At 46.6% G+C, this 24,368-nt stretch overlaps 1 protein-coding gene and 1 long non-coding RNA gene across 3 annotated transcripts in view; one reads left to right on the top strand and one right to left on the bottom strand.

The window, feature by feature from the left end:
• Nucleotides 1-3,072, bottom strand: part of LOC142499723 (NADP-dependent alcohol dehydrogenase-like) — an 89,297-nt gene extending 86,225 nt beyond the window's left edge. The window contains exon 1 of the mRNA XM_075609529.1: nt 2,439-3,072. Coding sequence (XP_075465644.1) covers nt 2,439-2,603 — 165 coding nt within the window. The 5' untranslated portion in view covers nt 2,604-3,072. The remainder of the gene's footprint in view (nt 1-2,438) is intronic.
• Nucleotides 3,073-8,273: 5,201 nt separating this feature from the next.
• Nucleotides 8,274-24,368, top strand: part of LOC142499720 (uncharacterized) — a 118,146-nt gene continuing 102,051 nt past the window's right edge. For both annotated transcript variants that reach the window (XR_012802720.1, XR_012802721.1), the window contains exon 1: nt 8,274-8,396. This is a non-coding gene — a long non-coding RNA (uncharacterized LOC142499720). The remainder of the gene's footprint in view (nt 8,397-24,368) is intronic.

Below are 24,368 nucleotides of genomic sequence, written 5' to 3'. Positions count from 1 at the left end.
CAGCGCGAGTCATTGGCGCGCGCCTACCGGGACTGATTCCTCACGCTGTGCAGCGTTTGAGCAGACCGCGCCCGGGACTATCGCCACGTGTGCCTGAACCTACTACTCGCGCTGTATGTGGGAGACGAAGACAGACGGTCCGGGCTGCTTCTACCTTTACCCTGTGGTCAACTCGGAAGCAGGCTGCTGTTATCACGCCAGACACTGACGACTTCCAGATCCTGCCAGAGGGGCTGTTAACACAAAACAAACACCAATCTCATTTACAGAGCCCAAATAACAAATGTTATCTTATACCTTGATATTTAAAATAAATAAATAAAATAATATATACACACACACAAAAACACTTATGGGATCCCTTTAAGTAGGGTGACCAGATTAACAAAAATAAAAACCGGGACACATGAAAAAAAAATTAATAAAACAAATTACATCATCAACTGCGCCCCTTCCCCTTTATGCCTCTCCGCCCCTCTGTCCCCCTTCTCACTCCCCATTCCTCTAAGCCCCCACCCCCCCAAATTCTCTCTCACCCTCCACCCAAACCCCCATCCTCTCACCCTCCCCCAACCCCCATTCTCTCACCCTCCCCATTCTCTCACCCTCCCCCCACATTCTCTCCCTCCCACCCTCCATTCTCTCTGCCCCCCACACTCCCATTCTCTTTCTCCCTATATCCCCATCCCTCCCTCCGTTCTCTGCCCCCTTCCCATTCTGTCTCTCCCCCATTATCTGCTGTGTCTCTCTGTCCCCATGCCGTGTCTCTCTCTCTCCCCCCCATGCTGTCTCTCTCCCTATTCTGCGTGTCTCTCTCTCTCTCCCTATTCTGTGTCGCTCTCTCTCCCTATTCTGTGTCTCTCTATCTCTCCCTATTCGGTGTCTCTCTCCCTATTCTGTGTGTCTCTCTCTCCCTATTCTGTGTCTCTCTATCTCTCCCTATTCTGTGTCTCTCTCTCTCTCCCTATTCTGCGTGTCTCTCTCTCCCTATTCTGTGTCTCTCTCCCTATTCTGTGTCTCTCTATCTCTCCCTATTCTGTGTCTCTCTCTTTCTCCCTATTCTGCGTGTGTCTCTCTCTCCCTATTCTGTGTCTCTCTCTCTCATCTCTCTCCCTATTCTGTGTCTCTCTCACCCCATTATGGACACTACCTGGCACGGTGGAGCATGGGTGGAGGGAAAGCCATCTTGGGCCCTGGCAGCAGACACCGGAAGATCTCACTGACTCACTTCCGGGTCTCACTGCTGGGGTTCCTCTAAATACCATCTCCCATCTCTCTCCCCCGCCCGTCATCTCCCATCTCTCCCCCCCCCTGCATCTCACATCTCTCCCCCCCTCTGCATCTCCCATCTCTCCCCCCCTGCATCTCCCATCTCCCCCCCCCCTGCATCTCACATCTCTCTCCCCCCCTCTGCATCTCCCATCTCTCTCCTCCCCCTCTGCATCTCCCATCTCTCCCCCCCCCCTCTGCATCTCCCATCTCTCCCCCCCTGCATGTGTGTTGTGTGTGTGTTTTTATGCGTGTGTTTGCGTGTGTATGCGTGTGTATAATGTATTTTTTAAATAAAATAAAAAACCATTGCAAATAAAAAATATTTTTATTTATTATATTTGACACATACACATATACACATACAAACACTCTCCCCCCCCTCTGCATCTCCCATCTCTCTCCCCCCCGTCATCTCACATCTCTCCCCCCCTCTGCATCTCCCATCTCTCCCCCCCTGCATCTCCCATCTCTCCCCCCCCCTCTGCATCTCCCATCTCTCCCCCCCCCTCTGCATCTCCCATCTCTCCCCCCCCCTGCATCTCCCATCTTCCCCCCCCCCCATCTCCCATCTCTCCCCCCCCTGCATCTCCCATCTCTCCCCCCCTCTGCATCTCCCATCTCTCCCCCCCCTCTGCATCTCCCATCTCTCCCCCCCCTCTGCATCTCCCATCTCTCCCCCCCCCCTCTGCATCTCCCATCTCTCCCCCCTCTGCATCTCCCATCTCTCCCCCCCTCTGCATCTCCCCCCCCCCTCTGCATCTCCCATCTCTCCCCCCCCTGCATCTCACATCTCTCCCCCCCTGCATCTCACATCTCTCCCCCCCTGCATCTCACATCTCTCCCCCCCCCTCTGCATCTCCCATCTCTCCCCCCCCTCTGCATCTCCCATCTCTCCCCCCCTGCATCTCCCATCTCTCCCCCCCTGCATCTCCCCATCTCTCCCACCCTGCATCTCCCATCTCTCCCCCCCCCCCCTCTCTGCATCTCCCATCTCTCAATCTCCCTCGCCCCCCCCCCAAGCTTCTTTGCCCCCCCAACCTCCCCCCACCCCCAATCTCCCTCGCCCCCCCCCCCCAAGCTTCTTTGCCAAATTGCCCCCCCAATCTCAGTCTCTCCCCCGCATCTCCATGCCATCTCTCCCTGGTCCCACGTGTCCCACTCCCTACCTTATGCGATAATGCGGCCACACTGCAGTCTGCCGGGGTGCACGAGGGAGCAGGGCCAGAGGGAGAGTCTGGGTGCCGGTCCGGATGGGGAGTTACAGCGGTCAGCGCGGGAGAGCACGTGGCGGCCCCCACCCCTGCGTGACTGCTGCTAGTCCCGCCTCCCATCCAATCCCGGGCCGCGGCTCAGCTGCCTCTTCCTCCCTCAGCATATTTTATTAAATTAATGCTGCGACTGCGAGGATCCAGGGGGGGGCAAGCGCCCCCCCTTGCCCCCCCCCCCTGCGGACGCCCATGCTAACCAGCACCAATGGAATCCCGGCATCTAGAGCCTGGCAGGCATAGTCATATGATATAACCCTGTCGTCTATGTTGTGACATCACTGGGCAACCAGATCGCGTATATAGCAACCCGAAGGGAACTCCCATCAGTTAGAACATAATATGTATAGTTAGGAACCGTGCATGCGCTTCTATGCCTTGCTGTTGGCAACCCGACAGCGTCTGTGGTGTTAGGGAAAGGTGCGCGCATGTAGTGAGTCCCGATCGTGCTGCAGTAACAACATAACAGGATCCTCTCTCTAAGGCCGCGCATGCGCCTCTGTAAACGGCCACTTGCAACCCGACAGCGTCTATGGTGATGAGGGGAGGTATGCGCACGCATTCTATCATGATCACGTCGCATAAATAAATAAATAAATCCTCTCTCAGACCGCGCATGCGCCTCTACGCTTGGCCACTAGCAACCCGACGGCGTCCATGGTGATGAGGGGAGGTGTATGCATGCAATCTGTCCCGATCTCACCACACAAATCACATGAATAAATCCTCCCTGTAAGACCTCACATGAGCTTCTACGCCTAGCCCCTAACAACCCGACAGCGTTTATAGTGATGAGGGGAGGTATTCATACGCAATCTGTCCCGATGGCACTGAACCAACCACATAAATGAATATTCCCTCTAGGGATTTGTCTCAATAACAATAACTGTTAATACAATAAATACCGCAGTTGGCACATAATGTAACTATTTAAAGGATCCATACAATGCACACCTCAACCATCACAATATTCGCTGCCCACTACATGGGTATCTATGTATAAATACTGAGCCACAATGTCTCTGATAATACACAAGAATATGCAGATTAGATACTAACAAAATATCCATGCAATCTTAAGCATACTAGCTATACTAATACAAAAAATTGAACTAAGAGCACACTGGGTAAAATATGTGAACGTGGTATATACATAACTTTAAAAAGACAAGAATATCTCTCAACAATGGACATCATAACACTCAGTGCTAACTCCATGCCAGCCTGTATGATGTAATACTGATAGATGTCAGACCAGGGTCACCAAGTGATAAAGACACCAAAGTGTGAAGAATGTGAATGAAATAAAACATACAGGGAGGGGGAACATGGAAAGAACTAAACAGTACTGTGGTGATCATATGCAATAAAATGCTACAAAAATAATAAACAATTTTACAAAAAACAGCCCAGCTTTAGGTCCTCGTTAAGTCCATATGGTGAAATAGTCTTAAACTCATAAATTAATCTTGCTTCTTGGTGCAAAAGTATCTTATTTCTGTCACCACCTCGTGTCGGTGGCTGCACTTGAAGAATGGGCATACAGCGCATAGTGGCCAAAGAATGCCGCATTTCTCTAAAGTGTCTAGCAACAGGCAGATATTTAAGCTCAGTGTTATCATCAGTACTGTTCAATGCCTTTCTGATAGTAGAACAATGGATCGCGATCCTTTCTTTTAACATACGTGAGGTTTTGCCCACGTAGTGAAGGCCGTAGGGGCATTTGATCATGTAAACAACAAAGCGCGATTCACAGTTGAGAAAATGTTTGACCCTGATTTGAGCCCCACTATGAGGGTGAGAGTAACTGGAACCTGTTTGCATAAAACCACAATTGGTGCATCCATGGCAACGATATGATCCAGGTTTTCTATTAAGCCAAGATTTAGCAAGTGCATACTTGTCGACCGGGTCTGGTTGCGTCAGCATATCCCCTAAATTCCGGCCCCGTTTATAACAGAGCAAAGGGGGATTTTTGCAGATTGTTCCAATTCTATTATCATTAGATAAAATATGCCAGTTTTTATATATGCTGCGTTTAATACGATTAGATGCGGTGGAAAAAGTGCTGACAAAGTGACATCATGCCTGCGTGGATTTGTTGTCGTGTGGTTGTAACAAAACTTCTCTGTCAATGCATCTTACTTTTTTAAGGGCATCTTCTATGTCTTTATGACCATAGCCCCTATCACGAAAACGCTGTGCCGTATCCAAAAGTGCAGGTTCCACTTCATCTGGATTTGAGATAATCCTCTTCACTCTAAGTAATTGGGAAAAAGGAAGTCCCTTCTTGAGTGGTGTTGGATGATGGCTGGTAGCGTACTAAAGTGTATTTCTGTCCGTATCATTATGATAAAGTCTAGTAGCCAGGCCTCCTTGGCCTTGTATACAATGGTGTCAAGAAAAGAGATCTCAGTGTTGCTGAATTGTGCTGTAAATCTAATCGTAGATGGAATTTGATTCAGATATTCAATAAATTCTAAGAGCGCAGACTCTGGCCCGTCCCATATTAAAAAGATATCATCTATGTATCGTAGATATTTTTTGATACATCCTGCATGGGGAGCATCATGTAAAATATGGGTGTGTTCACATATATCCATATACAAATTAGCATAGGCGGGGGCCATATTAGTACCACTGAGCTGCAAAAACGTATTTCTCTCGAATCTAAAGTAATTTTTGTTTATGATGACTTCCATAAGCAACAATAAAAATTCCACTGGTGGACCCATATGTGATGTATAGGCCCTAAACTTAGATCTGACAGCATCTAAACCCTCTTTATGAGGTATATTGGTGTACAAACTACCAACGTCAAGAGTAACTAGAATGTAATCCATTTTTTCCAATTTAATATCTCCAATCTGTAAAATGAAATCGGTGGTATCTTTAACATAAGAGCTCATGCCAATGACCATAGGCTGAAGAAAAAAATCAATAAACTGAGAGAGCGGATGGCACAGAGATCCTCTGGCGGAAATAATGGGCCTTCCAGGGGGCTTAGTGGCCGATTTATGTATTTATTTTTTTTAAACTTTCTTTTTATTGGTTTTTATATACACTGGCGACACACTTTATTCGAGCTCGGCTAGTCCCACGAATTCGGGTATACCCGGGTGTATTGAGGTTTGTGACTGTTTTCTGCCCGAGTGCATTGAGGTATTTTCCAAGCAGGGATTGAAGCATTTTATTCCCGCTGGCTGCAAAACTGCACAGTATATATATATATACTGCATTACAATTCATGAATTTATGCCATCTGGTAGGCACGCGAAGCATTGCAGCCTATTAAATCCTAATCATTATCATTTAACAGATCAGCCGCCCATCAGCCAGGCATGAACCCAGGCTGGGAAGGCAAACGCAACGGGGCTTGTCAGAGGTGAGGAGTGGCGCATTCCAGGTATCTGCCAGGTACATACCGGGTATTTGCTCGAATAAAGTGTGTCGGTGCAGTACATAAAAAAGAATATCAACGACAGTCTGTCCGGGACGTACGACATAGAACAGACCACATGATGGGGAGACAACAAGACAACACAACAACAAGACCAGGACTACAAAGGAGAGTGGGGAGGGAAGAATTGGGGTGGAAGGGGGTCATGCGAAGAGTGTCAGGCGAAGAGTGTCGATCCGTTCATTCTCGAACCGCATCCACCAGCTGATAGCCACTTCTGCGTTGCAGCGCTCATGTAACCACTTGAGCGGTATTGCTCCCGTATTACCGGTACTACCAGGGGGAGCCCACCGTCTAGTCAGCCCTTCTCGTCTTAACTCAGGCCGCCCGTCAAAGGAGAACTCACTTGCATCAATAACAGCCAAATTGTGGCATCATTCATCCCTTGGATATCTGTCTGGGCCAGCCATGGCAGCCAGACTTTTTGGAATTTATCGCCAGAGTCATTAACTAAACTCGTTAACTTTTCCATCTGGCATACAAACCAAATTCTGTTTCTGATCTTTGCTATTGATGGAATTGCGTTCTGATTCCACAATGCTGCGGTCTCGCACCTCATAGCTGTCGCAAAGTGTGCTATTAATTTGTTCCCCGTGCGTGATACATCATTTGTGGGTTTGCTTAACAAGAACAGCCACGGGTCAAGCTGAATTTGGAGGCCCAAAATCCGCTGTTGCCAATCTTTGATCTGGATCCAAACAGCTACTATATTCGGGCAAGACCACAGCATGTGCACCAGATCCCCCTGTTCCATGCACTGCCGAGGGCAGAGTGGGGAAGAGCCCAATACAAATTTAGCCAATCTAACTGGGGTGAGATACCATCTTAACATAACCTTATATGAGTTCTCCTTTAATGTCGTGCAGATGGAGCTACTGGCTGCGGCCTTGAATATTGCTGTCCAGTCCTCGTCCTCTAGGGTGCCCTGTAACTCTGTTTCCCATTGGGTCATAAATCTGGGTCTATTTGTGTTGCCTTTGTCAGCACCGACCACATCTCTGTACAGAGTAGAAATCAGTCCCCGCGTGTCTGTACCTCTCACGCAGAGCCTTTCAAAATTCGTTAACGGCCGTCTCACCGGGTGTGTATTATAAAATGCCCGAACCTGGAGGTACCTAATAAATTCTGTGTTAGGGATGTCCGTTTCTGACTTTAATAGCTCAAACGATTTAATGGTGTTACTACCCTCCAGGTCCTTCAATCTTCTAATCCCTAATTTGCGCCACAGCGGAAAACTCTTACACGCTAGCCCCGGAGCAAAATCTAAGTTGCCGTACAAAGGAGCCATTAGTGTGTGTTTGGAAGTTAGCGAGCGATTACTTTTAGACGCCTCGCAGACCGAAATGGAGTTGAGCACAGAGGTTAGAGGCTTCTTTATGTCCTTTACCCGTATCCTCAGGTACCAGATTAGGTCCCCAAGCTCCAGTGGGGCGCACGCCTCCCTCTCTAGTGCCACCCACCTCCGAAGCTCCGGGTCCCCGTGCCATTGCGTGATTTGGCACAATTGCGCCGCTTTGTAATAGGACAGAATGCTCGGGACAGCCAGACCCCCCACCTCCTTAGTATCCATATCACCTTGCTTCCCTTGGATCAGATCTATCTCGTGTCAGATTTTTGCAGTTTCCTTACTGGATTGCTCTATGACCAGAATCATAAGGTCACTAGAGCACTTATTGAGAATGGCAATCCATTTTTTACAAAAATCTGGATCATTACGTCCAATGGTGGGCTGATTCCTGATTCTAAAACCACGTGGGAGTAGCTTTTCCTTGTGATAGTGTGATAATGTCACACCGTGAAGAAAGAAATCTACTTCTCGTTTCTTGAGTTTTATAAGGTCATTATAAATATCCACTGGTTTGCCTGGTCCCAAAACAGATTCAAATGACTCAGTGTACCGTATATTAGCTATCTCAGCATCGCTAAAACTGGCAGTGTCTGATAATGTAGTGAAGATACCAGCAAAGTCTGCAAATTCTTCCATTAAAGATGGACTCAAGTACAGTCATAAAAAATACAATAAGCTGTATACAATTGAAATCCCAAAACTTCAGCTAAAGTCAGGGTGATTAATATGTGAAGCGGTGCAAAAAAGCTCTTAGAAAAATATAGTCATGGTATGGAGATTTGCACTCACGTTTTGTTAGAAGGCAGATGCTTGTCCCATATGTAGCATATAGACGTGAAGAAACCAGGGGGATCCTGATGACAAAAAGACAGCACACCGCAATGATGATTCAAAAATGTGTATTGTGAAACACAGGGCCGCCAACTGATGGGAGTTCCCTTCGGGTTGCTATATACGCGATCTGGTTGCCCAGTGACGTCACAACATGGACGACAGTTTATCATATGACTATGCCTGCCAGGCTCTAGATGCCGGGATTCCATTGGTGCTGGTTAGTATTAGTATTTTTTATTGGCTGCAATATGAAGTGGGTTGTACCTGGGACTGCAATTTGGGTTTTCATCATTGGTTTCAGGTGATTTTATGTATGGGATTAGGGGTATATATGGGTGCTTGTATCAGTCACCGTTGCGCCCTGAGGAAGGTCCCTCTACGAGGACCGAAACGTTGGCGGCCCTGTGTTTCACAATACACATTTTTGAATTATCATTGCGGTGTGCTGTCTTTTTGTCATCAGGCTCCCCCTGGTTACTACATGTCTATATGCTACATATGGGACAAGCACCTGCCTTCTAACAAAACATGAGTGCAAATCTCCATACCATGACTATATATATATATATATATATTTATATAGTCTCCAATACTGACTGGCTTGTACACTGATGATGCTGCCTTCTCCATTCCCGACCCTGCTATGTACGACTATGAACTGCGCAATCCGGATCAGCCGGCGCGGTCTAAGGTCGGTGCTTACACAACCCCACCTCAGCCACGCGGTCCGACCGTGACGGTATGCTCGGCTCCACAAACTCAGACCGCCCTGTGGTAAGGGTTGGTATGTTTCTATCTGAAATCCGGTCCCAGCCTGCAGACCAGTCCCAGTATCTGTGCGAAATACTACCTCGGATTGAAGGTCTGTATATGTATGAAGGTTTAACCCCTTTGCAAAAAAGATGCCGTTATGATCTCATTAGTAAGGCTATTTGCCTCAAGGACTTAAAACAGTCTCTGGCCGCTTGTGTTCGCTCCCCTGGTTCCTCTTTAACCTGGGATAATGTGAATCCTACGGAACTGGCCGACGCCCAAGATGCACTCTATGCCCTGGCCTTATCATTAGGAAATGACCAAACCGTCCCACTGTCACTGCCCCCTAACGTAAAAGCTGCCATGGTCCTCAACCCTGATTGTACCTCTGGTTACTTTGACCCCAATGATATGTCTACGTTAAACCCTGCCGATCAGCCTGTGAGGTTCCCCTGGAGTATATGGGATGGAGTTCCCACGCTCTGATTGGCTACCGTACCATGTGAGGCCGGCCATGTTTCTTTTCATGACATCATCTTAAAGGCAATTGAAGCAAAGCCATTCTGATTGGCTGTGCTTTCATTGCCTTTAAGTAACGTCATCATTTTTTTTTGTATCGGCCAAAACACATGGTTTTCACGGCCAAATAAGGGCCGTGGAAACCATGACGAAAATGTGACGTCATAGGCCTTTAAAAGCCTATGTCGTCTCATTTTGAAGCCAGACGCCGAGGAGGAAGGACCTCCCGAAGAAGAAGAAGACCAGGGCGTGGCAGCAGACGGGAAGAAGACCCCGGAAGAGAGCCGCAGCTGAAAAAAAGAAGAATACAGATGAAGATGGATTACAAGTAGAAGACCCGTGGATTGTTTTGATTTATTATTTTAAAGTTTATTATTTTATGGGTTCCTGTTCGTGGATTGGTTCGTGAGTAAGCTGTAAGCTTAAGCTGTGAGTAAGCTGTAAGTCGGTGAGTGGGTCAAGTAATGGTTAGTGAACTAAAGAAATGTATGTTATGTTACTTTGTTTTTTTTGCTTTTTACATGTGTTGGTTTTTTTTTTGTACATAATTTCTTGCCACTGTATGTATTTAGGTATGCATGTCTAGAGAGATATATACATACAGGGTAAGAAATGATAGTGTTTGTAAAGCTTGCTTTGCACTATGTTAAATGATTTTGGCTATGATGCTATGCATAGATGTGTGTTCAATGTATTTTATAATTAGATAGATGTAATTTTTGGGCTTCCATGTTGTACTTTAGGTCATGGTGAGGATTGCTTTTGTATATTTTAATTTTTGGTGTCCTATTTTGTATGATGGTACCTTGTTCTCTTTAACGGTTGCTATAGTTAATTGTGTAATTGGTATGGATGGTATTTTAATTGTTTTGGGATGTAATTAATGTATGCAAATTGATGGTGACTTTATAGTATTACATAGTATACTTCTTTTGATGTAATGGTATTTTCTTTGGAATATTGTTTTGTTAACATTGATTTGCTGCGTCTACATGTTGCTTACATTTTATGCTGCATGTATACAATGTAAATGCAATGTTTTAAGTGGCATTTGAGGCTTTGGATTGGAATTTGATGCTTTAGATTGGATGATTACATTTGATTTGTTTAGGAAATAGCATTGTATTTCATTGAGGATGTTAGGGATAAGTGGTATTTATATTGGAGCATGTTTTTGTTAACCCTGAGACATTTATTTGTATATTGGTTCATCATGTATATATATATGTATGTATATATATATATATATATATATATATATATATATTTTTTTTTATTTATTTATTTTTTTTTTTTAAATTTATTGTAAAAAAAAAATTCATGATGAAGCCACTGTTCAAAGGAATATGTGAAGGGTGGGTATGTGGCCATGATGGCTTAACCCCTTAATTACCTTTGCGGATAGTATCCGATAAGGTGATTAAGGGGTTCATTGATATGTGAATGTAATTGCAATGTATTGGCTATGTTTTATTTTGGCAACGGACCACAAGGATGATGCTGGCGACGGGGCCTTCTTATTGATGAGGTCAGTAGAATTTTATTTATTTTACTATGCTTGTTAATGTGTTTAATAATGGCCAAATAATGTATTATCCCTATCTGGATAATAGTTATTTGGCACATTATTGAACTGTATGTGTTGGGATGGGGGGAGGGGGTTTTGGCCCCAAGGGTATGTGGGTAGGCCTCCCTTGTGGGTAGTGGGTGAGGGTGGTTAGGCCTCATGGGGTGGGGGGGTTGTGGGGTAGGGCATGTGGGTGATGGTGGGTTAAGCCCTTAATGACTGTAGCGGTTATTAACCGCTACGTGATTAAGGGGTTAGGGGACATTACATTGGATGTTTTTATTCTTTTTTCGGTTTTGCAGAAGCAGATGGGGCATGGGAAGGATGAAGATGAGGATGGCCTTCATCGTGGCTGCCGGACATGGGTGAGTGCTATATGTATTTAATGTATTTATTGTTCTTTATGTATTTTAAATGGGCACATTCACTATTATCGATTTGTGGATAATAGTAATGTTGCCAATGACTGTATTGTATGTTGTGTATTGCAATGTTTATTGGGGGCAATTGTCCCCAATAAACATGCTATTAAGCGTTATCCCCTTCATTGCCTTAGCGGCTATCTGCTATGGTAATGAAGCAGCATTAATGTATTTTAATAATATTGTGCGGGAGCAGGTGTTCCCCTGAGCTGAACCGCATTGATTTCTGGCTCAGAGACCCCTTGCTTCCCGAGTTAAAGGCCCCGGTTTGGGGCATCGGTTACAGTGTCGACGCCATCTTTATTGCGGGCACGTAGCGTATGGGACGCTATAAACATGGCGGCGACACTGCCCACCCGATCACACATACCGGGGCCTGTAACTCGGGAAGCAGGGGGTTCCTGGTCCACAAAGCAATGCGGTTCAGCTCAAGGGACCCCCTGCTCACTGTACAGTATTATTAAAAATATATTCATGCTGCTTCGTTACCACAGCAGATAGCCGCAAAGGTAAGGAATGAGTGTTTATTGATATGTGTTTTATTCATACTGTAGATGTGTAGAGGGTCTCCGGAGCTGAACCGCTTTGGTTTTTGGTCCGGGGACCCCCTGCTTCCCGAGATACAGGCCCCTTTATGGGGTTCCGGTATCCCTCTGCTTTGTTTACATTCTGCGGTCACGTGATCGGGACCTTTAAATGCAGAGGGATACCGGCACCTCATAAAGGGGCCTGTATCTCGGGAAGCAGGGGGTCCCCGGACCTGAAACCAATGCGGTTCAGTTCCGGAGACCCCCTGCACATGTACACTATGAATAAAATTGAATATAAAATAATTTTTAATATGCCGATGTTTGCGCCGAGAGAGCAACGGATCTCTCTCTGCTGCAAACACAACTCGGCAGGGGACGGCTTCTCGGCAGCTTCTCGCCAGGCAGCCATCTCGCCACCGGTTACTCGCCATTATATCAAATGGTGGTGGTGCATTCATTCGCCAGGGATTCGCCCCTTACAGCATACAGTGAGTTTAACACGCCAAAAACATGGCTAATTGCAAAACTGGCTAATGCATTTTTTCGCTGCTTAGTGCATAGACCCCTAAGTCACTTATCACTATATCTGATTTTCTCACTAGTCAAACCCAGACACCCTCACCACTGGCTAGGAGTTCCGTTATCAGACTTTTTGCACTAGTAAACACGCCTATTTCTGTTTTTGTCATGACAAGCACCCCTGTTGTTAGGGCCCTTGCAGTTTTGGATAAGACTCCTTTTACTTCTAAGGTTTCTGCTATTAAGAGTTTCCACGGTTCCAACTTATCGCTTATTGTCTCTTTAACTCCCATCATTATTCCCCCATTACCCGTCACTGACTCCCAGGCACCAGCTCCAGACGCTAGTTCTCCTATCAGTACCCCTGCATTGCTAGATGTTCCTGTTATGGATTCTGAGCCTCCAGCTCCGGAGTCGATTCCTCTACTCGCAGTTGCTTTTGTAGTCTCTCAGGTCCCTGTCACTGAAGTACAGACTTCAGCTTCTGATGATAGCTCCCCTCCCTCCGCTACCCTCTCACTGTCTGATTCTCAAGTTCCTGATATTAAAGCCCTAATGCCTATTCCTACTCCCCAGACAATACTATCTCCCACTGAGGGTTCAACAGTATTTGGGAGCTCCACTGCCGATTGCTTCACTGCCTCTGCGAACCCATGGTTAACCCCCTCGGAACCTTCTGTTGCCCCTGTTATTTCCTCTGTGTTGGAAATACTCTGTACGTATCCCAAGATTTCGGTCTCTAATCCTGGTTTACTGCTTGCCTTGTCACCTTCCATACCAATACCTGGAAATGCTCCCACCCATCCTATACCCTCACTGACCACTACCTGGGAGACCTCTGGAGGAGAAGACCCTCTCAAATTCCTACATGCAGTGGTCAGCCAAGACTTTTTCTGTCCCGAAGGTTGCCCTGGTATATTCGATCAACTATCGATGCCGCTTATCCTAAACTCTGTTTCCATTACTAAAGACTGGGCTCCCAGTGGGGGTTCTTCTGCCGTTTCTGCTCCGGAAACCCCTGGTTATTCACAACCCTGGATTCCCAAGCCATTTCGCGTGGCGAGCCATGTACCAATGTTGTCGCTACCACCACTCTCATATCCTAGAACAGTACTCGCCAAAGAACTGCTCGTTTACGGATCCCCTTTCCGCCTAAAAAACTTTAGGAACAACTCAATCTCCCCTAAACTCATGGATGGCCCTGTCTGGCCGCAGTTCTCACCAGGGGGTGGGGGTACACAAAGGAGTGCCCACGAGTCTCTGGACCATGACTCTACTCCCAATCCTAGACAGTTAAGGAACAATTCCAGGTCCCCCAACTCTATGAGTGGTCGTATTCGCCCGGAGGTCTCACGTGAAGGGGGGGGGGTACTTTAACGGATCCGCACCTTAGTTTACTGCTTACCTTGCCTTACAGACCTGTGCAGTCATGGAACACTTCCCCTGATATTTACTGCAGCCTTGATTCACTCACTAAAGCAATTCTGTTACACGCCAATTCTGCTATTGGTTCACTGACCTTTAAATACAGCCTTCCCACAATGCTTCCCTGCCGAGCATAATCCTTCCTGGATGTCACACGTGTTCTGCCACAAGCCCTAGGCTTGGCTCCGTTGTGTATTAACCTCTCTAGTTTCATTCCCTAGTTCCTGAGACCTGCTGCTAGTCTTCATGCAGGGGCCTGTGTTCCCTGAGTATCCTGAAACCAGCTACTACTCTCTACGTAGAGGCCTGCTTTCCTGAGGCCTGCTGTACTTCCATAGCAGAGGCCTATCTACTGGTTCCTGAGGCCTGCTGCTAGTTTCACGCAGAGGCCTGTTCTGACTCCTGTGCTGAAGCGGAGGACTCTCCAGTGTGTACTTCAGCTCCCTGTTTCCTGAGGTCTGCTGTCCTTCCATAGCAGAGGCCTGTCTACCGGTTCCTGGGGCCTTCTGCTCTCTCTCCATTGCAGAGGCCATGTCCTGTTTCCTGTGCTGAAGTGGAGCACCTCCAGTGTATACTTCAGCTCCCTGTTTCCTGAGGCCTGCTGCCCTTCCCTTAGCAGAGGCCGGTCTATGAGTCCTGAGGTCTGTAGCTCTCTCTCTTCTTGCACAGGCCCACTCTGGACTCTGGTTTACCAGTGCTGCTAGGCGGTGTGACCACTCCGGTCTGCTTATCCCTTCCTGTGACCATTACCATGGGCCGTGGTCACCGCACACGCAGAACCTGCTCCCGCCCTGCAGCTATTACGCTGAAGCGGGACGTAGTTGACTCCCTGTTGCTGAAACTCCCCTTGGATAACGTTTACCCTGAAGTCTCCAATCCTGACCCTGGCTTGTCCACTGATGATGCTGCTTTTTCCAGTCCCGACCCTGCTATGTACGACTACGAACTGCGCAAACCGGATCAGCCTGCGCGGTCTAAGGTCGGTGCTTATACAACCCCACCTCAGCCACGCGGTCCGACCCAGGTTTGTGGCGAGCACAACCGTGACACTGTGGTCTGAAAACTGATACCTATCTTGAAAGCAGCTACTTATTCACGGGCACACTTCTTCAATCAGTGCTTGGCACAGCACTAGCAACTCCCACTTGTGTCGCAAATACAGTTAGCTCATAGTTCATTCATTCATTGTAACCGCAGATAGCTTCTTAGCTGCAAAATAGGGACAATAAAGGTAGTGTAGGAGAAAATATAGGCTAATGGTTGCCACACATTTTAACCCCTTCTGCCCCAACACGGTTTAGGGTTACCTTTATTATTGTTGTTGTGGCTTCCTCCTGTGGCACTACTATTGAAATTGATTCTTCCCTTGTAAACACAGAAGCAAATAATTTGTTTAATACCTCTACTTTTTCCTTATCTCCAATTATCTGCCTGCCCATCTCACACTGAAATTGTCCTATATTTTCTTTTCTATTTATTTGTTTTGTTATTAAGGTACTTAAAGAACTTTTTAGGGTTGATCTTACTTTCTATTGCAATCCTTTTTCATTATCCATTTTTGCTAATTTGATTGCGCTTTGGCAATTGTTATTTTAATTTTGTTACATGCCTTATAATTCTGATACGATGCCTCCGTCCCTTCTGACTTCAATAATCTAAATGTCTGCCTCTTCTTTTCCATTTCCTCCCCTACCTGTTTATTTAGCCACATTGGTTTTTACTTATTTCTTGTATTCTTATTACCCATGGGTATACACTGATAAGTGTGCTTTTCCAACAATGGTTGAAAGACTGCCCATTTATCGCCTACATTTTTCCCTGCAAGAACATCATCCCAGTGTATTACTTTTAGATTAGTCCTCAGTTTATTAAAATCTACGTTTCTAAAGTTTAAGGTTTTTTTTGAAAACAAGTAATCTGTTTTTTGATAATTTATTTCAGATGAGATCATGTTATGATAACTGTTATGCAGTAAGTTAAAGTGGATACATGACCCCCATATAATGTATGAAGTTTAGGAACCATTCAAAGTACATCTCAGTACTTATGTGTACTTGTGGATATATCAATAAAGCAGGAATAGTAGCACTGCGCGATTGAAAAAAAAATGTATTACGAGATTGAAGCAGGGGGTCGCCGGAGCGGAAAAGTGTTAATTTCAGCTCCTGGGACCGCCTGCTTCAAGAGATACAGGTAAACCCCGTTATAGCGCGCCCCGTTATACCGCGAAATCGGTTATAACGCAGTTTTCACGTGGCTCCCGTTTAAAAATAAATAAATAAATGTTTAAATTAATATTTTTTTTGCGCACTGCACACACTGCACACACTCTCACTGCACACACTGCTCACTGCACACACTGCACACACTGCTCACTGCACACAGCACACTGCACACACTGCTCACTGCACACACAGGTCACTGCACACACTGCACACTGCTCACTGCTCACTGCACACACTCTCACTGCACACACTGCTCACTGCACACACTCTCATTGCACACACTGCACAGTGCACACTGCACACACTGCTCACTGCACACACTGCTCACTGCACACACTGCTCACTGCACACACTCTCACTGCACACACTCTCACTGCACACACTGCACAGTCTCTCACTGCACACACTGCACAGTGCACACACTGCTCACTGCAAACACTGCTCACTGCACACACTCTCACTGCACACACTCTCACTGCACACACTCTCACTGCACACACTGCACAGTGCACTCACTGCACTCACTGCACACACACACACACACACACACACACACACACACACACACACACACACACACACACACACACACACACACACACACACACACACACACACACACACACACACCCATATACACACACACACATACACACCCATATACACACCCACATACACACACACCCATATACACACACACTCTCACTGCACACACTCTCACTGCACACACTGCACAGTCTCTCACTGCACACACTGCACAGTGCACACACTGCTCACTGCAAACACTGCTCACTGCACACACTCTCACTGCACACACTCTCACTGCACACACTCTCACTGCACACACTGCACAGTGCACTCACTGCACACACACACACACACACACACACACACACACACACACACACACACACACACACACACACACACACACACACACACACACACCCATATACACACACACATATACACACACACACACATACACACCCATATACACACCCACACCCACATACACACACACCCATATACACACACACAGTTTCTCTCCCATATATACATACACACACACTCTCTCACTCTACACAGACGGGGGGGGGGTCGGAACAGAGGAAAGGCCGCGAGCAGCACCACCACCCGCTCCCCCCCCTCCTCCCGCGCAGGCAGCGGGAGCGCCGGGGACAGCGGTGGGGAGAAGAAACCCCCAGCTACCACCTCCATGCAGGCAGCGGAAGCACCGGGCACGTGGGGGGGATCAGAGGTAAGCGGGAACCCGAGGGACATCCCCGCTCCCATCTCCTGCCCCGCGGGCTGTCACGCGGTGACAGGGGGAAGCGGGGACCAGAGGGACATCCCCGCTCCCATCTCCTGCCCCGCGGGTGAAGGGTGCTGCGGGGGGAGGGTGATGATACGCCGATGCGGCGGCCATTTTTTTTGTGCGACCCCGTTACTAACGCGGTGGTCTCGGGGTGGACCCCGAGGACCGCGTTATAACAGGGTTTACCTGTACTTACCACTGTAGGTGCTGTCGGTATCTCAGTGGAGTTCACAAGGGCCAATAGGAAGCCGCAAGAAATTACGTTGCGACTTCCTGTTGGCCCACATGATGCAAGGCATTTAAACATCGCCATTTTGTTAGGCACACTAGTTCCCTGGCTGCAGATACCGGCGCCCCCATGGAGGTAAGTATTTTTGGAAGTACGGGGTCCCTGGAGCTGAAATGAATGCAGTTCAATCCTGTAATTAAAAAAAAAATATTAATCAAATCATGCAGCGGCCGTTATTCGAACAAATCACGGCGCCATTTTCGTGTGCGCTGCTGTTCTCCACACGGCATTAATGCCACTAATCGCCACAGGCACATGTGTTTATCACGGTTGCTTTCTTTGAATTTCATGGATTGTGTGCAATTAAATGCAGTGAAATGAATGAATTGTAATGTGTACAGTACTGTGCTACTGTGCTACTGTGTCAATTTCAGGTGTTTAAAAGCCAGAACACTAAAATGCCATTTTCTGCACTCGCCTGCACGCGCGTCTTAAGGCGGTACGGTTGGAAGAAATCCCGCGCCATGACATGGGTATTCCGAGGTATACACCGCGTGAAGTGTTTCAATAACGGCCGCTGCATCTGTACATGTTCTTCTGTTTTAAGAGACTATTAGCATTTTACAAAATCAAGCAGCATTCGTTATCAAGCTCAAACCGATTACATTACTTATTTTTTTAATGCATTGATTCTTTACTTCTTTTTTAACTGCACAGACTACAGTATGCACTTCAGCAGGCAAATGCTCTGTCCCTGTGTGCTCATTTGTATCTCCCTACCCAGAATACTTTTTTTGTATGACAGGTGACAATGGAACAAATTAAGGTTTTTAAGACTTGTGAAAGACATGCAAATACATGTTAATGCCCAGGCTCTAAGCAGCAAGACTACATCAAGGGTATTGAGGCAGGATGAACATTAGACAGCAGTCAAAAGTTAGTCCTTGGTAGTCAGACATTACAATATCAAGGCTCTCCACAGAATGAGGGTCTTGGCTGAAAAGCAGTTCCTCAGCAAAGATATAAAACGGGAAGACAGGAAACACCCTCCAAGCACATCAGCCATAGGCAGTCTTATGGTCAGTGCTGCATATAGGGCAAGTGTCTTTCTCAGTAGCATTCTGTACAATTGCATTGCTAAGTGAAATGAGAATGCTGAATACCTGGAATGGAGATAATTCCCAAAATCAGATTGTTTAGCCAGATTCTTGACCTGGGCCATATTGGGAAACACAGATCAAATAGTTTCCTCTTGAAAATAGCATACATTTTAAAATGGCAACTATTGTAATGCTTATACATTTTTTATTGTTGTGTTATATATGGTGACTATAAAAGTAGTGTGATGTTTTATAGTCATTGCTTGGTTCTTAAAATTCTACCTGTTTGGGATATAAGACAAGAATGGTGATGAGATGATGAGAATCTGGTTTAATTCATTAAAATAAGACCATAAGGAGTAATAATAATCAGGGAGACATTTGTATTTCCTTTATTTTCCTTTATTCACTTTACCATTAGCATTACAACACAAAAGATAACTTTTTTTTTTAATCTTGTTTTTACAACAGAATCAATATAGAAAAAATCATGTTTTGGACAAATTAAAATAAAATGTACTGGCAGGATAAATGTGTGTATGAAACATAGAACTATGGCTTACTGTAACTACTATACAGGCATACCCTGGTTTAAGGACACTCACTTTAAGTACACTCGCGAGTAAGTACAAATCGCTCAATAGGCAAACGGCAGCTCGCGCATGCGCCTATCAGCACGCCCTGAACATCAATACCGGCTCCCTACCTGTACCGAAGCTGTGTGCAAGCGGGGAGACTATAGAGCCTGTTACACATGCGTTATTTACATCAGTTATGCACGTATATGATGATTGCAGTGCAGTACATGCATTGATAAGTGGGAAAAAGGTAGTGCTTCACTTTAAGTACATTTTCGCTTTACATACATGCTCCGGTCCCATTGCGTACGTTAATGCGGGGTATGCCTGTAGTTACGCTAAAATACCGAAATTATACAACCAAACTTATTTTATTATGAGATGGACTGGGATCTGATATTAAGACTACTGTAATGATCATAAACACTCGTTGTTTATTCTGAGTATTATAGTAAATTTAATATAAATCTTAAATTTCCAAGAGTTGTACAGTTTGGGATTAACAAGAGACTCTGTTCATTTTCTGTTGGTAAAATGATTGAGAATGAATGATAAAGAAGCAAATAAAAGGAACACCACACCAGCGGACATCACAGGACTACTGGTAGGGAACTTAGAACAGCAAAATGTTACAAGCACTAAAAGAAAAGGAACAATAAAAAAAAAAAAGATTAATTAAAAATCGTAGAATCCCCCCGATTAACATGAAGAATTAAATTATTAAATGGAAACTTAGGACTTCTATTTTCCTCCACACAATTTAGGTTTACCTAGAGAATGTACTTGTCTCAAAACATGGTCAAATATGGCTAGAGACCTGTGGGGGGTCAGTGTTAGTCGTCTGCTAGTTTACTGTGCAATTTGCTTTTTATAAACTGTACCGTAGTCAACTACTGTGGCTAGAAGGATTGTATGCTAGAATAAGAGTGCAATTAGATAACTGTTGTAAATATTTTGAGTAATTTATTTGGATTTGCCATCTGTTAGATTTTTACAACAGATATTCACCAAAGAAATGTTTGAGGTCTGAGGAAATGTGTTTTCATAAGAGTTGAAAAAGATTGTGGACACAATATATTAATACAATAGTATACTATTATAGCCATTTGCAGTCATCGGTATCACTCATTGTATGAGCAACAGCTTTATTTAATATTTAATCTGTGGTAAGATACCATAGAGAACGTTGAACATTTAACTTTTTTAAATAATTCAATTCTTCAGTACTTGGGGTTTCATTCCTGCTTCCTATTAAAATGTTTGATAACATACACATACAGAGATTACGTTTTTTAATTGAAAATAAACAGTGTTTAAAATAGATTGTGAAGCCTTTTAGTAGAAAAATGAGAGGTTCAGCTATAAAGAACTCTTACGGTATGTTAGTCCTCTAGAAGGTATCAGAAACCTACAGTGATTATACATAGAAAAGCCTGAGTAGGGTGTGTTATATTTTCCCCACATCCAATGTACATCACATTTCTCAAAAGTGAAACAACAAAGCTCTGTTCTTATTTAATTTGGCCTGTGTTACAGTACTTCCCATTTGCAAATAATTGCGGCCAGAATGTCGCAGAGCAACAGTAGAATTAATCTGTAATAATTATATTGATTGTTGTCTGCCTACTTGAATTGTACAATATTGGGACAGATTTGGCGCTGCCACACAGAATACCTTATTTACTTCAAAGGGGTTTTGTGTTTTGTTATGTTGAATCAGCGCTATCACAATTTATAGAATAAGATCCATAGTCTGACCGTCTTGATACTGTAGTGCCGATGAGTATTCTAAAATAAATCTTGGGCAATTACCAACAAGACCCAGGTACATGCTGGGTACATGCTGCAACATTTCCGTGACATTACTGCAGACAGACTAATGGCCCATCGGATTAACAGCGGGGGTCCCTGGCAGTCCCATTCAAACTGAATGGGACTGCCAGAGACCCCTGCGCTGTTAATCGTATGGGCCATTAGTCTCTGCAGAAATGTCACTGAAATGTTTGCAGCATGTACCTGTGAAAAGGAAAGATCCAGAGCTCCACGGATTTGCAAAAGTATCAAATTTATTGCGCCATACACAACGACCGTTTAGACCTTAGTAGGTTTTTTTCAAGTGAAAAGGCATGATGCCAAAGACAGGAAACAGGATATATATATATATACACCCCCCCATAATCAATAATAAAGTGATAAACCCTAAACAACTGAACAAATAGCAATCAGCACATATAGTTCCAATTGACAGTCTTATCTTTAGGCTTCCGATTGGCTGTTACTTGATCTCACTACTTTCCTTAGAATCCCCACTGCTGCTGCAGACCCATGTTGATTCCGGATGAACCCGGAAGTGCGTCACGCGCAAGCGTCCTCGTGCGTTCCATGCAATCCTTTCCGCGTTCCAGCGTCGATCCTCCTCACTTGGTTGGTCCTTCGGCCGAAATCTCGCGAGATTATGGCACTGCTTCAATTCTTTGAAGTTTCTTCTAAGTTTCTATATGTGCTGATTGCTATTTGTTCAGCTGTTTGGGGTTTATCACTTTATTATTGATTGTGGGGTGTGTGTATATATATAGCCTGGTTCCTGTCTTTGGCATCATGCCTTTTCCCTTGAAAAAGACCTACTAAGTCGAAACTGTCATTGTGCATGGCGCAATAAATTTGATACTTTTGCAATTCCGTGGAGCGCTGGATCGTTCCTTCTCACAGTTCAAGCTTGGATATTTGTGACAGGTATGCCTTTGAACCAGCAGCACCGGTAATACTGTTTTGTTTTTTGACTAATGGTGTGCAGCATATCACTGTTCATTTGACTGCAGCATATACCTAGCATGTACCTGGATCTTGTTGGTGATAGCCCCAGATTTTCCAAGGCAAGTTTAAGGCAAGTTTTAGAATAATCGTCGGCGCACCTGTATGTAACAATATTTTGTTTAAAACATTTTCTTTTTGCCATTAATTACTAAGGACATTAGATACAGGTAAAGGTACCAAGAAAAACATGTTTGTTATAGGAAAGAAAAAAAAATCTACAATTTATTACAGTATCTATATATATATTGTTGAAAACATTGTATGTTGGCTGTGCTTATGGGCAATCTGATTGGTCCGTCGGTCTGTCACTCAGCCTCTGGCCAATCAGATTGCTCCGTTAGCCTCACCTGCCCCCCCACGGTTCTCATTGGCCGGTGTGGTCTAACAGTGAAACCCACTCTTACACACACACACACCACCCTCACACCCCGTGCGCCTCTCAAAGACTGGCTACCACACGATGTGCACCAGCCGCTGCCCGCCCAGGTAAGTAACTAAACCACCGCCTCACACCCCTGTGCCTCCAGCCTCCCCTCCAGCTTACACCCCTGCCGGCGGGCCGCTGCCTCAAACTCCTGCACCTCCCCTCCCAGCTCACACCCTGCCGCCGGGGCCTAAAACCCCTGCACCTCTGGCCTCTCTTCCCGCCTTGCCTCCCAGCTGACACCCCTGCCGCAGGGCCGGCGCCTCACACCCCTGTGCCCCCCCCACCTCACACCCCGGCGCCTCCCGCCGCCTCACACCCTGGCGCCTCCCGCCTCAACCAGCCAGGATCAAGCAGCGGAATGGACGGCCTGGACCAAGCGGCGGAACGGACGGCGGGACCAAGCGGCAGAACGGACAGCCGGGACCAAGCGGCGGAACGGACGACTGGTAGAGGGAGCAGGCGAACGTAGGAGTAGGAGCGAGCAGCCGGGACCAAGCGGGGAAGCGGACGGCCGGGAGGGGGAGTGGGCAGCCCACACCCCTCACCCGTATCACACCAATTGCAAACAGGCTGCCTCCAGCCTCAGATCCGCAGGGGAGCGGGCGATGGGTGAGGGAGCGCCCGTCGCTTGCACGCGCCTCCGTCTGCTGAACATCCCCAGTAGACGGAAGGTTACTGGGGGGAGGGGTGAACGAACGACCAACCGGCCAAGACAGCGGGGGAACGGCCGGACGGGGGATACATTAATTGTCACTTACCCCCACCCCTTCACCTCCCCCCACCCCTTCACCTCCCCCACCGCCCCCCCACCCGACACCTTCATCTCCCCACCCACACTTCCCCCCCACCCCTTCACCTCCCCCCCACCCCTTCACCTCCCTCCCACCCCTCCATCTCCCCACCCACCCCTCCCACCACCCCTTCACCTCCCCCTCACCCCTTCACCTCCCCCCCACCCAACCACTTCATCTCCCCACCCACCCTTCCCCCCACCCCTTCACCTCCCCTTCACCTCCCCCCACCTCTCCGCCCCCCACCTTCACCTCACCCCTACCCCTTCACCTCCCCTCCCCCCACCCCTTCACCACCCCTCCCCTTCCCCCCACCCCTTCACCACCCCTCCCCTCCCCCCCACTCCTTCACCTCCCCTCCCTTCCCTCCCACCCTTCACCTCCCCTCCCCACCGCCCCACCACTTCACCTCCTCCCATCCCCCTACCTCCCTTCCCGACCCCACCCCTTCACCTCCCCGCCCCACCCCACCCCTTCACCTCCCTTCCCCCCACTCCTTCAACATCCCTCCCCCCACCACTTCACCTGCTTTGTTTACATTCTGCGGTCACGTGATCGGGACCTTTAAATGCAGAGGGATACCGGCACCTCATAAAGGGGCCTGTATCTCGGGAAGCAGGGGGTCCCCGGACCTGAAACCAATGCGGTTCAGTTCCGGAGACCCCCTGCACATGTACACTATGAATAAAATTGAATATAAAATAATTTTTAATATGCCGATGTTTGCGCCGAGAGAGCAACGGATCTCTCTCTGCTGCAAACACAACTCGGCAGGGGACGGCTTCTCGGCAGCTTCTCGCCAGGCAGCCATCTCGCCACCGGTTACTCGCCATTATATCAAATGGTGGTGGTGCATTCATTCGCCAGGGATTCGCCCCTTACAGCATACAGTGAGTTTAACACGCCAAAAACATGGCTAATTGCAAAACTGGCTAATGCATTTTTTCGCTGCTTAGTGCATAGACCCCTAAG

This window comes from Ascaphus truei, chromosome 1 (genome assembly GCF_040206685.1).
Source record: "Ascaphus truei isolate aAscTru1 chromosome 1, aAscTru1.hap1, whole genome shotgun sequence".
In the NCBI taxonomy this organism is placed as follows: Eukaryota; Metazoa; Chordata; class Amphibia; order Anura; family Ascaphidae; genus Ascaphus; species Ascaphus truei.
This window is presented reverse-complemented; position numbering and strand designations above follow the sequence as displayed.